At 33.6% G+C, this 17,501-nt stretch overlaps 1 protein-coding gene across 5 annotated transcripts in view; it reads left to right on the top strand.

Annotated features, from left to right (window-relative positions):
• The first annotated feature begins 572 nt into the window (after positions 1–572).
• myd (stromal cell derived factor mayday) overlaps positions 573–17,501 on the top strand; it is a 36,956-nt gene continuing 20,027 nt past the window's right edge. Inside the window, exons 1-3 of one of the 5 annotated variants that reach the window (XM_081736593.1) lie at positions 573–774; positions 13,576–14,037; positions 15,390–15,529. In XM_081736593.1, coding sequence (XP_081592719.1) covers positions 13,682–14,037; positions 15,390–15,529 — 496 coding nt within the window. In that variant the 5' untranslated portion in view covers positions 573–774; positions 13,576–13,681. The other 4 variants (XM_081736589.1, XM_081736591.1, XM_081736592.1 and 1 more) reach the window with 4 other exon arrangements.

The following is a 17,501-nucleotide window of genomic DNA, read 5'->3' on the forward strand; positions in this document are numbered from 1 at the left end:
TCATTTTTTCTAACATTTTATTGATTTTCTTTTCAGATTCTGCAACAAGGGCCATATCGTCTGCAAATCTTATGCATCTAATCATTCTACCTCCTACCGAAATGCCATCATCATCATGTAGGCTCTTTTTCACTATTTCTTCTAGATAGACATTAAACAGTGTTGGCGAGAGGCAGCATCCTTGTCGAACTCCCCTTCCAATTGCACTCTCTTCCGTCAGTTCTTCCCCTATCCTAACACTTACTTACTAACTAACTAACACTAACTAACAACAAATCAAGTTCAAATTCTGCGTAAGCTCAAAGGAAGGCTGTCAGGTATCTGCTTGTATGTGGTTATAAGATTGGGGTGGGAGCGAAAACGATTAAAAATACGTTTATTAAATACAGTACTTAAACGGTTTGGATGAAGGGGAATTTTGTCCGGAAAAGGGAAATTCTGAAGCTTGTGAAGCGAAAACGGCTCTGAAGGAATTGGCATCACTGATGTTGATTCCGTGTTAGCAGACGACATCACGACAATGGACCTTCGTAGGTAGATTCGGGAACAACGAGTTTGCTGGGGATGTGCTTATTAAAATGGAATTAATCCGTGTGGAAAAAATGTACATGCCTTGAAGATTATATATTTAGTGTTGTTGATACAATAATAACAAACTTTATAATTGTATCTTGGTGTGATACAGCAAAATAAAGCTCAAGAACTGATAATTAGAACCATAAAATTAAATAGGTTTGCTCGTTTCGAGAAAACTGGAACTTTCTGGAAGAGCGGGTGAGACTATTCCATATTTAATTTTAACTCTTCTTCCATTCTGTTTCTGTGCATTACAAGAATTTCACTTTGTTCGTTGTTTGTATATTGTTTTAGTGTTAATAATATTTGTGTTAGTGTATAAGTTTATGTTTACAAGTTACATAATGGAAATGTATAGATACGGTATCAATCTATACAGTTAAAGAAAATGGATGAACCAAACGAAGACAGTAAAGAGAGAACTTATCCCTCAGAAATCATGGAAATAGAAAATAATATTTCAGCAAGTACGGAAACCAACATAGATAATAATATAGTTAATCCAAGTGTAAACAATACAAATATAGCATCGACTTCGATGAATATTAACCGTAAAAGTGTTTACATCACGAACAATAATACCTACCAATTAGAAAAGGTAAAATATAAGTCGCATCATTTAGCACCGTATTATGTCTTTTTAAAATCAACGAAAGATGACATTGGTAAAAAACATATTATGAGTATTAGTAGAAAATTATTCCTAGCAGAAATACCAGGTATTGAGAAATTAGATAATATAGGTAGAAACCTTCTTAAAGTACAATTTAGATCAGGAGAAGAAGCTAATAATTTTTTAGAACATGAAATACTCAAACAAAATGATTGGGACGCTTACATACCATACCATGTTATTTACTCTACAGGAGTTATAAAGGGAGTAGATCCAGAAATAGAAATTGGAGATCTGCTAAATGACATCAAATGTGATGTATCAGTAACTTCTGCACGCAGAATATATAGAAAAACAGACCAATCAGAATTACAACCGACATCAACAATAATTCTTACATTTGATTCACAAACACTTCCTGCTGAAATTAAACTATACTACATCAAAAGAACAGTTTATACCTACATACCGACAATACGTCAATGTGTAAATGGATGTAATAAATTTGGGCATAGACGGACTAGTTGCCGTCTAAAAAAGTCCACCTGCATTAAATGTGGAGGTACTCATTCACCAGAAATATGCAATAATCCCTTGCACTGTGTCAATTGTGGTAATGAACATGCAGCTAATAACCCTCAATGTCCAGAACGCATTCGTCAACAGAAAATAATGGAATTAATGGCTAGAGAGAAATTATCTTTTAATGAGGCCAACTTAATGTTAGGCAAGAAAAGCATTAATGATCCTATCACGACACAACTAATAGGCAGAAATTCAACTAGAGGTAGCCAAATTCAATCTAATAATAATTTCATATCACCTACTAAAACCTATGCCTCAGCGGTATTATTTGAGAATATGCCCCCACTAGTTACTCCTCATTTAGAGAGTTCGGATATTCCTCCGGAAAAAAGAAGACGTAGTCAGATTGACAATACATTCAATAGATCAGATGCCAATTCATTTTCAAGATTATTTCTTTCAGACTCCAACTCGCGTAAAAACTCTCAGAAAAGTTCATCTTTTCAATCAAGTAACAGTAAAAACGTATATTCATATCCAAAGCTTGATTTGGCAGAATCATTTCAGAATTCAAATATTATAAAAGAAGACAGTCATTTCAAACGAAAATCTATAGGATATACTCAAAAGCAAAAACAAATATCCATGGAGAAAGACTCCTACCAATCAGAAACAAATGAGAGGTTGATCCCTAGGTCAAGTCATTCAATAAATCAGTTACAATCGAATCAAAATAAGCAGTTTACATCACAAAATACTAAGTTGGATCAACGTTCACAGGAACGATTCAATCCAAACAACATCAAGATTATGGAAGCAATAAAAAAATGCTTAATGCCTTTTTTCACAAATGCTCTGGATAATAGCCCAAATCCTCAACTAGAAACAATTTTATCAAATATTCAATCATGCCTTCAATAGATTCTTCTATGGGTAAAATCGCATATAAACGTTTCACCATACTTCAATGGAATATTCAGAGTATATATGGAAAATTATATTATTTGCAATTTTTAATAAATACATTCTCACCGGATATAATATTCCTTCAGGAGACATGGTTAAATTTTAGGATACCTTTAAAATTGAAAGAATATGATTGCATCAATCAAATAAGACACGATGGTTACGGAGGAATTTCTATTTGCATTAAAAGAAATATTAAGTATCAATCTTTTTTGATAGATTTCAGTCATGTTCATCCTCACATTCAAACTCTAGGAATAACAGTTCAGAATATTAAACTGCTTAATTTATATATTCCTCCAAAAATTCAAACAAATCAAAAATTTTGGGATGAATTATTAAACTCGAATCATAATATAGATTATATCATAGGAGATTACAATGCCAACTCAAAATTATGGGGAGCTAACAAAAATGATAAATCTGGCAATGATTTGCTAAAAGCTTTAACTAATTCGAACTACATCTATCTCAATGATGGCTCTCCTACTAGAATCAGCATAAATTCTTATAGTGCACCGGATTTAACACTAACTAAATATTCTTATTATATTGAAACAGATTGGTGTACTTATCATCATCCTTGCAACAGTGATCATTTACCGATCATATTTAAAACACATTACATCAAAAATTTGGATTTATCTTCACAACAAATAACTAAAAACTTTAATTCCAAATTACAACATGTACAAACAAATATCAATTTGAATGAATATCAAGAATTAATAGAAAGAAAAATATCAAATTTATCATCACCTCAGGATATCTTTAAAATTATAAAGAGTACAGCAACGGAATTAAATAAACAAATAAATAAAAATAAAGAGAATACAGGTATACACAAAGTACATAATAAGAAAAAACCCATATGGTGGAACCAAATATGCCAGAAATATGCCAATGCTAGTCATCTAGCTTATAAGAACTTCCTAAATAATAGGAATAGAACAACATTTCTTGAATATCAACAAAAGAAGGCTCAACTAAGGAAAACTATAAATCAAAATAAAAGATATTGTTGGCAATCTTTTTGTGATTCCCTATCTGATCGTACTTCGACACATAAAATCTGGACATTCTGGAGAAAATTTCGAAATTATCATTCAAAACAACAATTATCTTTACATTTACAAGATTTAGATTGGCTAGAATTATTCCATCAAAAACTTACTCCATGCTCAGTAAATAATAATCGTTTTGGATTAACAAAATTTCTATTTAGTAATAATTCTTCAGACTTAAACTCAGAATTTAATATGAAAGAATTACAATTAGTGCTTAATAACATCCACAGGAATACTACTCCTGGGATTGACGGAATTGGGTACAAACACTATAAAAATTTACCACAAAAAGGACAACAATTATTGCTAAAATACTATAATAAAATATGGAATACAGGTAATATTCCATCAGAATGGAAAAAGGTATTAATTATACCTATTCCTAAATTACAAGCGACTTCATATACAGCAGATAATCTTCGACCAATATCGCTACTTCCATGCGCCTATAAAATCTTTGAAAATTTAATTTTAAATAGATTAAATTGGTTTCTAGAATATTATCAAATTTTCCCATATAATATAACTGGCTTTAGAAAGAATCAATCTACATATGATGCATTAGCTTTAATTACGTCAGATATCTATAAAGCCTTCATTACCAGAAGGTCAATGTTAACAATTTCATTTGACATAAAAGGAGCGTATGACAATGTAATTTTGGATATTCTAATGGAAAAAATGGCAAACCTCAAAATTCCAGGAAAAATAATTCGTATAATTCATAATTCTCTCATTAATAGAAAAGTCTTCATCAAACTAAATAACACTTACTCGGAACCTAGAGAAACTTCTTTAGGTTTATTACAAGGCAGCAAATTAAGTCCAGTGTTATTCAACATATATGTACTTGATTTAATAAAACATAATTGGAAGGATAGTAAAATAATATCATTTGCTGATGACGTAATTTTATATAATCTCAGTTCTTCAATAGACAACGGAATAAACACACTAGAATTCAATATTACATACTTGGTCTCATGGATGAAAAACAATGGTTTTGATCTGAACTGGAGTAAAACCAAATTTATTATATTTACTAGAAAAAGACATAATGTACAAAAGGAAATATCATATAATAATATAAAATTAAAGTCAGAACCTTATATCAAATACTTAGGCATGTATTTAGACAGAAAGCTAAATTGGAATCAACATATTTCTCAGCTAATAAGAAATATAGAAAAACAATCGCAATTATTTAGATGCCTTTCAGCAAAAAAATGGGGGATTAACCCAATAACACTATTATCAATAATGAAGCAAACTAGTCAAGCAAAACTATTATATGGGAGTATTTTCCTTCATAACAACACTAAAATAAATAATAAAATGGATCAAATAGTATACAACATAGCAAAAATCATCTTCTCACAACCTTCATATTGCCCAAAATTGGCGATAATAAATGAATCTAAATATACTACTTTTTCAATAGAAACTTCCAAGATATCAGATAAATTTATTATAAAAAGCTTCAGTAAATCAAAATCATCTCTTATAGCTAACTTACAAAAAATTAATATGAAATTAAGAAAAACTAATACGCCTTACAAGAACAACAAACCATGGATTTTAACATCATATATTAAATTACAAAAATATGAACAGATAATTCATAAGATACCATCAATCCCATGTTATGCATGGAAATATTCAATAAATTTGGTACAAATCAAATCGATAATCCCACCGTATGGCACTTTTAAGAATGTGGGAGTACAAAATAGTATTTACCAAAATATTTGGCAATATTATATAGATAAATATGGTAAAGAACATTCATTAATTTATACAGATGCTTCAAAATTTGAAAATATGAATGTAGGTGCAGCTGTTTACATTGAAGAAAGAGAGATCACTCAAAAGTTTCAACTTCCAAAATATCTTACAATCTTTGATGGAGAAGCATTTGCCATACGACAAGCTTTATTATATATTAAAAAAAATCATATACGCAAAGCATTAATTTGCACAGACTCATTAAGTGTAATCAATGCTCTAGGTAATACTCACTGGAACTCTAAAGTTTCATGGATTATTCTCAATATAAAATATCTTTATTCATCTTTGACCAAAGAGAACTACTCAATACGTTTTTTATTTATGAGAGCTCATGTAAACATAAAAAATAGCAATACAATAGACCTAGCTGCTAAGAAATCATGTACAGAAGGAATCATAATATCACTAAAGATCAACCATCAAAATTTAAATTCAGAACTAAAAAACATAGTAAAAAATGAAATTCAAAGGTACAAGAATCAACAGACAAATTTGCCAGGAAAGCTTTATTGGAGTATATATTATAACAGAGATAAAAATTTCCATCAAATTCTACAATCTTGGTCAAGAAGAGAAGTTATTATATACTATAGATTATTATTTGGTACTGCGTTGACTCCATATAAATTATACCAAATTAAAAAAAAGGAAACCTACCACTGTTGGTGTGATAAAGGGATTGGAACTATGAACCATATATTATTTGAATGTGAATTGTACCAAAATATAAGAAAAAACTTATATGAACTTTTGATCAAAATGCATGAAAATACTCCACTTTCATATAAATTTATATTGGCATCTCATAATTGGAATTCAATAAAACTGATTATAAAATTCCTGATGGAAACTGGTATCAACTTATAAAAAAAAAAAAAAAAAAAAACATTCATATCTTACTATCAACTATACAGCCATAAGAATACAGGAATCAACAATTATTTATGAAAATTAACATCATTACCCGAGAAGAAGAATTATGTTATAGGAAAAAAATAATAATAATAATACATATCAAAAAAAAAAAAGAAGAAAATTAAATTCAATGAAGCTATATTATGATCAAGGTAAATGTAACCAACACATCTGATAGTAAATCTCAAGTTAAATTTGGACAATGGCAATTTGGAAAATAAATAAATAAAATAAAAACCTAATATAACAACATAAACAATATAGCTTCAAAAAAAAAAAAATCATTCAATTGTAATAAGGAAGACATGTATTGGCTGAACAAACAAATTACATACATTTATAGCATACTAGCTTATAATAGCTGATGCTGATAAGGATCACCGATAATGGTGAAGAAGAAAGAAAGAAAGAAAGAAAGACCTTCGTAGATATTGGCAAGCTTCGGTATGGAAATTAAATACAACTTTCTTATGAAAGTAGGTTAGTAGGAAAGTGATACTATATGTCTATGTGCGTTATGCTGGGTGAAAATCCAACATATGAATCTAATTTTATGTCTTATATACCTTTCTCTGTTGATGTGTATGGTAAATGTATTAGTTGTAATGTGTCCTGATGACAGCTGGGTAAGTTAGTTACTAACATAAATTATATTAATAATATGAGTTGAATTAATAGTTAATCGACTATTGATCTAATTGATAAATTATTAGTTACAGTTATAGGATGGACGTTTTAATGTTCCATTTCATTAAAAAGGATTAGAAAATTTAGAGCAGTTGTAAGATAAAGACAGGAATCTTGAGTACAAGGAGTAATAAATTTACTTGCCCTATAATTATATATTAGGACACTATTACTTTTTAGTGATAGCGCACAGAATACGAAGGCATTGCAGTGTAGTTGTTCCGTATATTTTTGACTGTACCTGTAGCAAAGAAGATCTGTAGTATATCGGTGAGCAAATGAATTTACCAGTGTTACATGTCAAGTTCATTGTATTTAAGGTGCAGATTAGTGCTTTATTCCGTTAACCCCCGACAGATTTTCAGCATGCTCTATGGATAGGTTAGGGTTCGTTTTGTTTCATTCCCTTACTTCGTACGTAGGTTTGGCAGTGATTTTTTTGTTCTATAAACTTTATTACTGCAAAATGATCAGACAAGTGGATCTTTCAGCTGGCGAGTACTTGCATGCAAATTTTTTCAAGCCCTAACGCTTCACTCAAGGAAATGACTTAAGATATATTTCTATTTTCTCAGTACTATTTTTTGGATAATTACACACACAGAAAGGAAACAAAGAATTGCATTAAACAGTGAAAATATCCTTATGATAATTACATATGCACAAATCTGACTTTTCTTTTGTAATACCATAATTTAAATTGGATGACATTTAGTATCCTTCCCAAATCCATCAACGCCTCCGGAACCGGAACTGACTTATAGTGAGCCGTTGTAAACCACCTCGTTTATGCGTATACTCACCATCGCTGACGCTACCCCCTCGATACCGCAGGGACCCCCTTGCTGCGCTCCTGCCCTAACTCGATTGGATAGCATTCGTGCTTTTTAGTGGCCATCTGGCAGGGTTGGCTGGTTTAAACCAGCTGTTTTTTTCAAAAAAACCAACTGGTTTAAACCAAAAAACAAAAAAATGTGTAAGTGTTTGTAAAATCTTGATGCACACACATTTGTGGGTTATCACGTTTCACTCCCGTATATTATTCGTATTATATTCAGTCCTAAATTCCCCATTCATTACTCAAAAAGATTATACTACAAAAGAACTTTTTACAAGTTTATAAATGTTTATTTTTTTGTAGTTGTTATTATTGTTATGTAATTGCAATCGAAGAAAAAATCTAAATATTGTTTCGTTTCAATGTTTACTATTGATAAAATACATCGAAAATGCCGTACTTTGTGTGTGTGTGTGTGGGGGGGGGTCATACAGACCCCACGAGAGGAATTTAGTGAAATAAGTATCTTTGGTATCTATTTATGTATAAATGAGTTTGAGCCAAAGTGGACTCAAATAATTCGTATCTTTATTCACTTTTCTTATTGATATGCAGATTAAGTCGGTGTATTTCTTTAATTTGGACCAATAAAAGTCGTTGTTAACTAACTTGAACTAAATTAGTTCTTCTGTACTCCGTAGTACTTTGAAATTGTTCATATGTAATTCTGTGTAATGGTTTCACTTGTGCAACTGTTTATCTTTTTGTCCTTCTGAAATAACTCTTGACAGTTATATTAAGAAGCATGTAGAAATCAGTACAACGTATTTTTTTTTTTTATCAGGATTCCTTCGTGAGTGAGTCGGCAGACGTATCGCATTTGTGGCCAATTAGTCCTGGTTCTGAGTTCAAATGGAGGACAATTTCTCTCGGATGTAACTCGAGAAGCGGTTTTTATTCCCCTTTAAGCTTATGTGAACCCTTCCAGCATAACCCGGTTGTTGCATAATAACATCAAGGCGAAACAAACTTATTTCTGTCCATATATGATACGAATATATAGAGCAAATCATTTAAACCATAAAAACTGGTTTAAACCAAAAAAACCGTTTTTTTTGTTTTTTTTTTTAAATAAAAACCATGGTTTTTGCCAACCCTGCCATCTAGCGCAAGTGGGTTCGTGTTTTAGGCATTTATTCCGAAGTTAGGCGTCCGCTTTCGCCACGTTTTTTCGCTGTTATATCTTTTCCACATTTTCTGCAATTTGTTGTTAGGTTCATTAATCCATACTCTTCACAAACTTTTAAAAGATTTTGCCCGCTATCAACGTATTGCTTCACTAATGTTAAAACTGTTACTTCATTGCTCTTGTACATTTGCCATGTTGATAACATAAATGCTCGTTACTTTCCCACAATGCAACTGTTCGGTTACCTTGCGCCAAGTAGTTCCTACGCTCGCCGTATAGTCCCATGTTTATAACCGCTTATATATAACAAATGAACATATTTTTCGAGACCCTTATGTATTATCAAGCACACAAACGATTAAATTATCCATATCTTTCCTGTAAATTTTAAAAATTTTCATGGAAACGGTCGCCCAACTTTGGAACTTAAGCCGTGTTTTATACACTGTAGTTTTATGCCATACATCCACACTATTTATACTCATTACAATTACTGATAACGAACCGTAATCACTTCTAAGTAAGCCAGATTCAGTACAAAGTGATTTTGGGGAGAAACTAAATAATACCCTTTAAATCAGATCTTGCAAGCGCTTCACTTATAAAAGGAAATTCCCAAAGATCTAACTCATATTTTGTCAAGTCTACACCTATTGTATGCAAAACAAAAAAAAGTTGCATTAAAAAAGTTGGAGCTCCCCTTTGGCTAAGCAGTTAGCGTACGTGGCTTTAGCTTGAAAAGTCCGTGTTCAATTCCCAGCTTGAGATCATGTGTTTGGTTAGGTTAGAATTTAGATTTCTGGGCTTACGGCATCTAAGGCCATTTAGCCCTTCACGTTTTGAGCGATGACGTCCCTCGGCGAGCACACAATCCGGGAAAAGGGAAGGAAGAAAGGATGGGGGAAGGAAGGAAGCGGCCTGGAACCTAAAGTTAGGTACCACCCCGGCATTGGCCTGGTGTGAATGAGGAAAACCCTGGAGAACCTCATTCAGGGTTGCTGGCCTGAAAAAGCGTTTTACACTTTTTCGACCGAGTGTCTCCACCGGAAATCGAACCCGGGACCGCTCGCACCGTTAGCAACTACGCTACTCGGGGCCACCTCTCATGTTTTGGATTCCACGTTGAGCCGTTGGTCTACGTCTCTTATAGCCTCGCTGCTAAAAGAGACGCTAAGCTCAAAATTAAATCAGAAAGTAGATCGGGAAATTCCCGAATTCTTGTTGCGTATTTCGCGGAGTATGTCTCTATTGTAAGAAATCAAATTGGCAACTGGAAATGAGAATTATTTATAAAAAAAAAAGTTTCGAACATTTTAGTTCTTCCGAAAAAGACGACTTCTTATTTTTTTAAAAAAAAAACATCTATTTAATATAGCCACATGAGGTATTATCTCTGTATGTGCATGGTGTATTTTGATGGGAACTAAAGGAACTTTCAGTCAGGATAGCTGATCCAGGGATTTGACTCCTGAATGTAATATAGGATATTTTTCTTATTCTGTACGTAGAATTACCTACCTTTTTGGTACTCTGCAAAAGTGAAATCGAAATATAAGCATATGGGAATGGTTCAAAGTGTGGCCCACAAAACACGGATGTGATTTTACGTATTCCCTTTGTGCGAGAATAGAATTTCATAGTTAAATGTGTACAATAGAACATGAATGCTTAAATGTTATTTTAGGTAGGCATGTGTCTTTAAATGTAAAATCGAAAGTGTGTCTTTCAGAATTGTAAGCTCCTGAAAATTCGAGAAATCAGTAGTTCGAGAAAGCATACTGCATGAAAACATGTAACCTAACACAAGCATTCGAAAAGCTGTATATGGGGTCATAGTGGTAGAGCGCTTATGTCTGGTGCTAAGGGTTCCGTGCTTCGATCCCATGTCATTTGAATTTGTGGCGAACATCATGTGTGTGGATTTATCAGGGTTCCCTCGATTTTCTCACGTTCTCATTCCACCATTGTTTTTCATAATCATTCACTTTCATTACTTTTCATAATCATCACTATCATTCGTCTCCTTTACCCGAAAGGCATAATCGTAGGACATTTAAAGATTTTGTTAGTTTCATTTGAATGTTTATGAACCGTTATTGTACTAACTAGATTAATTTTAAAAAGATGATTTGAGTAACTACTGCAAATTCTCCAGAACTCCTACCTTATCTTTTCGTTGTGTAGGTACCTCAGAATTCGTAGACTTGATTATTTGTATAAAACTTAAGCTTCCTTGTAGCTATGTGGATATCGTACGCACCTTTGGCATGGAAGACCAGAATTCGATTCCCAGCAGAAGCTCATGTTGTCCGGATCCCATGTTAAGTTACAGTTCTACATCTCATATAGTCTTGCTGTTAAACGGGACGCGAAACTCAAATCGAATAATAAAAACTTGAATGACACTTGGACTAGAATTTGAACAGAACTTCCACCTTACTAACAATACAAAGTTACAACCACTAACTTTAATAGGTTGAAGTTTGTTGTTGTAGATCCAGATTGTAGTTTGTCTTTAATGGGTTGGTAAGGTGGAAAAAGAACTCCATTGTTGAGCTCGAAACGTACGACGAGGGTTGTTACATGAATTATAAGCCTAACTAAGAAATATTATAACTAAACATGTAATACTGTTAGGCCGTATTTATTGAACCTTCCTATGATGTATCAAATTTCGTATTAATATCGTCTTTTATTCTGTTGTCACAGATCCAGAGAGACAAGAGTGAGCAAACTCTGACCAAACGGAGAAATTGAAGACGAGAATATTCAATTGAATATCTCCACAAGAAAATTTAAAGCCACAGAAGATCCACGCCGACATGGTTGCTACTATAGGTGATAGTGTCCCTTCATATGCCACAGTGAAAAAATGGGCAGCCGAATTTGAGGTGGAGAACCTGCATGAAGATGACACTCGATCAGGAAGGCCCGTGGAAACACTAACTCAGGAGAACATTGACAAAGTGCATGAAATCATCATGCATGATCAGCGAATTACCATCAGGCAGATTGTTGAGACAGTGGACTTATCTATTGCAAACGTTGACCGAATGAGCAAGGTTTCCTAGAGATGGGTGCCAAAACTTTTGACGTGATCAAAAGCTCACGAGACGCAACATTTCAAGGTACAATCTTCATGTCTTCCGGACAAATCTAGATGCATTTAACACTCGATTCATAACAGTAGATGAAAGCTGGGCCCACCATTATCAACCAGAGTCCAAACAAAGTTCCAAGCAGTGGAAACACCCTCATTCCCCACCGAAGAAGGCCAAATCAGTGGCCTCAGCAGGAAAAGTGATGGCTACAGTTTTCTGGAATTCAGAAGGGATAGTAATGGTGGATTATCTTGCAAAGCGGCGAACAGTAACTGGGGAATACTATGCAGGTCTTCTACGACAGCTACGTGATAATATTCGGCAGAAGCGTCGTGGGAAACTGACAGCAGATATGCTTCTCCATCAAGACAATGCCTCTAGCCACAAGTCAGTCATCCCAATGGCAGCAATTCACGATTGCGGCTACGGATTGGTTCCACCCAACTTTCTCGTCTGATATGGCACCTCCTGACGTTCATCTCTTTCCAAACCTCAAAAAGAAGCTGGAAGATACTCATTTTGACACAGATGATGACGTGATGCATGTCGTAGATGAAATTTTACACGTCTTCGACATATCTTTTCTTTTCTTTTCTTTTTTTTCTTTTTCTTTCTTTTTTTTCTTTTTCTTTTTTTTTTTTTTTAACCAGCGGCATTAACGCACTTGAACATTGATGGTCAAAATTTGTTGACTTATCAGGGGACTACGTCCATAAACTTTCTGTTGCTCCGTTCATAGGTTGGCTTAGAACTTTTGTAACAACTCTCGTAAATTGCGTATATAAGATAGTGTCTCTTCTTTCAAACCTTTGAGTGTTAATTAAGGTGTACTAAATTATTTATCAGTATTAGGAATTAGATTTTTGGGGTTTCGGCAGCTATGGCTATATTAGCCCGTCACACACGAGAGATTCCTCGATCATCACAGTGCCCGGGCAGTTGAGGAGGAAGAAAACAGTAGAGAAAGAAGGAAGCGGCCTGGAACTGTTACGGTAACACCATCCTGGCATTTGCGTGGTGTGAGTGAGGAAAACCCAGAAAAACTTTACTCAGGGTGGCTGGCCTGAAAAAGCTGTTACACTTTTCGACTGTGTTCTCTCACCGGAAATCGAACCCGGGACCGCTCGCACAAAGTTATTTATAATTTGTTTGTACCAGTACCTGGATTCTCAAGGTAGCGAGTTTCAAACAGTTATTCTAATTTCTTCTTGATTCACTTCGAACAGCTTATAGTACTGACAGGAGACATATGCTTTTTCCATATTTTTAAAATTTGATATATAAAGAAGCATCTTACAGACTTTTGTGGTAGATTTTTAACAAATTTATTATGTAACATTTATTTTTTTTCTGTTTTGCTTTCTTCACAGAATGGTATTTGTAAGAAGATGTGAAGATTAGAGGAATATCTTCTACGTTACAGATGGCTGTAGGACATGCTTTTTTTAGCAAACATTGTAAATAGTAACGTGTGCAATGACTGCAACATTTGTGATAAAATTACAGAATATTTTATTTAATGGAAAGCAGACATGCAGCTGCTTGTGCAATCGTGTAATCGCTGTGCCACTCCTTCTGTACATAGGACTCTTCAGTGTAGCCTGGATGCTCTCGCTTCCATTGCATTCTGGGCACACTTCATCCCACCCTAAGAAGGAGGTGGATGTTCCTTTGACGGGTGATCTCAAAGAACAAGAGCATTTAGACGCGGTGCGAATTGAGCGTGACGGGGACATTAATAAAAGTTTTAGAAAAGAAGTTTTGTTGGGAGAAGAGGAAGAGGAGGAGAGCAGTAAGGATCCAAGAGCTGTTCTCGAAGATGTGTTCAAAAGGTAAGGAAACTTATCTAAAATAAATAAATAAATATATAATATAATGTAATATAAATTTGAAAGTCACTGTGTTTGTGACTTCGTACATCTTGAACAACCTGACCGATCTCGATCAAATTTTCAGCATAGATGAGGTGCAGGCCTGGGAAAATTTTTTATCATTTCTCTTTGACGGTAGACCTTAGGGGAGGGGAGGGGAGAGAACAGATATATAAAAATAAATAGAACTTAATAACTCTTGAACCACCCGACCGATCTCGATCAAATTTTCAACATAGATGAAGTTCGTTCCTGGGATGGGTTTTATCATTTCAATTTGACGGTGCAACTTAGGGAGAGGGAGGAGGGAACTTATTTAAAAGCGATCGAAAATGACCGATATTAGTGTCGAATCCATAGTTTTCGAGGTCGCTGAGATGAACAGTGACACTTTCGATGCGGTTCAAATCCAAATTCATCCCTGCACCTTGGGGGAGGGCGAGGGGAGGTATAACCGATATTATTGCCAAAGCCACAGTTTTCGGGGTCGCTGAGGTGAATACTGACACTTCTGATTCCGCTTACATCCAAATTCAGCCCCGAATTTGAGGGTTGGGGGAGATATATAAAAATGATCAATATTAGTATCGATTGCATAATTTTCGGTGTCGCTGAAGCGAAAAGTAACACTTCCGAGTCTGATTAAATCCAAACTTAGCCTCTGTTGCCCTTTATGTCCAAAATGAAACTGTTCTCCCCGTGCGAGGAACGGGTATTCTGCTAATATATATATATATATACAGGGTAGTCAATTTTCCATTCATGTCGCTTTTAAAAAAATCAACTCAACTCCATGTTCCCTGTAGATAACTATTGCATAAACATTTGCAATATCTTGAATAGGAACATTTGCAATATCTTGAAAACTACTCGATTTTCCTTCCTGTGGCAATAAAGATTACTACTTCTTGTTGTTTGTTTTGGTATGTTTTTTGTTTCTGATATGTTCCTATTTTGTGCTTATTTTATTATTAAGATTCCGTAGATGTGTATGTCTTTTGTCAAACATGAAACTTGGAAATAATTAATGTAACTGATTCTATAAAATATACATGACATTTTTTCGTATTGACTTCCTATCATTTAAACACAATGTTTGTTTTTCTTTTTTGTAGGTACACATAAACTTACCGTTTTTTACACCTTAAAAGCAATATTTTCTAAAACCCTTTGATTAAACCATTTTGTAGTAACAATTGATTCTAATTTGTTTTAAGGTGTGTTTGATATAATGTGATATGTGGCTTAGTTTAAGATTGCAATTGAACATTTAAATATGAGTTACTTTGTTACATTATAATTCGTGTTAACAGGGCTGATGCTGATGGAAATGCTTTGTTAAGTGCAGAGGAGCTGACGACTTGGATTAATTTGAAGATTCAGGAGCATTTAACACAAGCTTTACAAGAAAATTTCTTACTTTTTGCCTCAATTGATAATGATCCAAGGAACGGTAAGCTGTTTTCTTTTCTTTATAATCGAATTTATTTGCCTTCCAATCTGTTGTATAAAATGATCTGATATGCTAGTTAGTAAGTTTTCAAATAATGAATAGTACAAGCACTCTCGTCTGAATCAAAAGCCTCTCTCAACATGATACATAGTTGTAATGGCCATTGATTAACGGAAATTTTCTCTCCAGCATAGAACAAAATTATTATTTACTAAAAGCTGCATTTTTTGACTGGGTGTATATGTGTAAGCACGGAATTGATTATTAAAATGAAAATGGATCTTTTTTGTTTATGTGAAAAACATACAATTGTCTTCGAGTTTTCGCCAATTTAAGCTCTTGACATCATCATGTTAAGCTGTTACAAAAGGAGGGACAAAATAATTAAAGTAAAAAAGCGAAATATATGTATATAGGGAATAAAGGAACCTGAAATCTTAGAAGTTATATATACTCATATATATATATATATATATATATATATGTGTTATATGTATGTCCACTCTGTATATCTATACAGAGTGGACTATTCATCTGGAAACACTTTTGCATTTTTTAAACTAATGAACAAAAGTGTTGGAATTTTAAACTATGCAAATACCAGCAGGTGGACATTGACCATTGACATACTCTGAAATATCACCAGATTAACACTGTTCACAACCTAATATGAATTGTGGTTTTTTAAATGGTACAACGCTAGATTATTACAAATTTCATATCTACACATTAAACGAAAATATACAATATCACACTTATAATTCAATGTTGCAAACTAAAGACGCTGCACCATCACAATCACCCGCGAACGTCCAATGAGACGGACTGAACAGTTATCACTCAAAGTATCTCAATGTCGAATACTGCTATCGTGATAAGAGATATTTCGAATAAATCAGTTACAAGGAATTGAAAATTTGACTTGTTTCGAAAATGAGGTTAAGTGAGTATCAAAAGTACTCAGGTAGGTGGTTTTGAAAAGACATAAAGATCGTAATTCCGTTTACAGCAATTCGATATTTCAGACCGTTCCGAAAATGTGAAAAACACAAGTAGAGATTGCTATACTGCTTAAATGATGTATTTGTGGGGAAATTTTAAAATTGGTTGTTGTTTTCCTTTGTTTTTTTGGCGTTAAAACTTTTTTATATATATAGTTCTTGCATTTACATTTAAATGTTGCAGACTTGAATAAGGTTTATTATATCTCTGATATATCAAATTGCTGTAAACGACTTTTACGCCTACTGATTGGATTTGATACTTTTAAAGCACTTTTTCAAAATAATACCTTTAAAAAAATTCAAACCTTGTAACTTTATTCTTATTTATTCAAAATCATCATATAGTATTTGGCACTTTTCCCAGGTCGTCTCACTTGCGTTAGTATCGTTGTAGAAGCCTCCAAAATTTAGATGATTATGATACTATAGCGCTTCAGTGTGTAAAACTAAATAATAAGTGTGGTAATATATGTGTTCGTTTAATATGGAGACTTCAAATGTGTAATAATCTGACGAAGTGCCTTTTAAAACATACAATTTTATGTTGGGTTCTGTTAATCTGATGATATTCCAAAGTATGACAGACAAAGTTCCCTTGCCGATGTTTGCATGGCAATGTTTTCTATGTATTAGTTGAAAAGTTACATGGACATTTCAAGATAAATGGTCTACTCTACGTATATGTGTTATAAGAGAGTAAATGAGCTCGAAAAGATTTGAATGAGGCATAAAAGGATTCACCCAAGATGTGGGAGTTGGAAGGAGCGGGATTAAGTTAAATCGCAACTAACTTTCAGAGAGGAATCATCAGGTTCAGTGACTAAACAAGCATAACCGAAGGAGTAGTGAAAGAATGAATGATTTTATTATTATTATTACTATTATTATTTAATATTTGGACCTTAAAATGTTTCTTTCATGTTTCTCGATCTTCAGCTTTCCCTTATAACTCCCAATATTTCCTTCCG

This window comes from Thermobia domestica, chromosome 13 (assembly GCF_964235325.1).
Source record: "Thermobia domestica chromosome 13, izTheDome1.hap1.1, whole genome shotgun sequence".
Lineage (NCBI taxonomy): Eukaryota > Metazoa > Arthropoda > Insecta > Zygentoma > Lepismatidae > Thermobia > Thermobia domestica.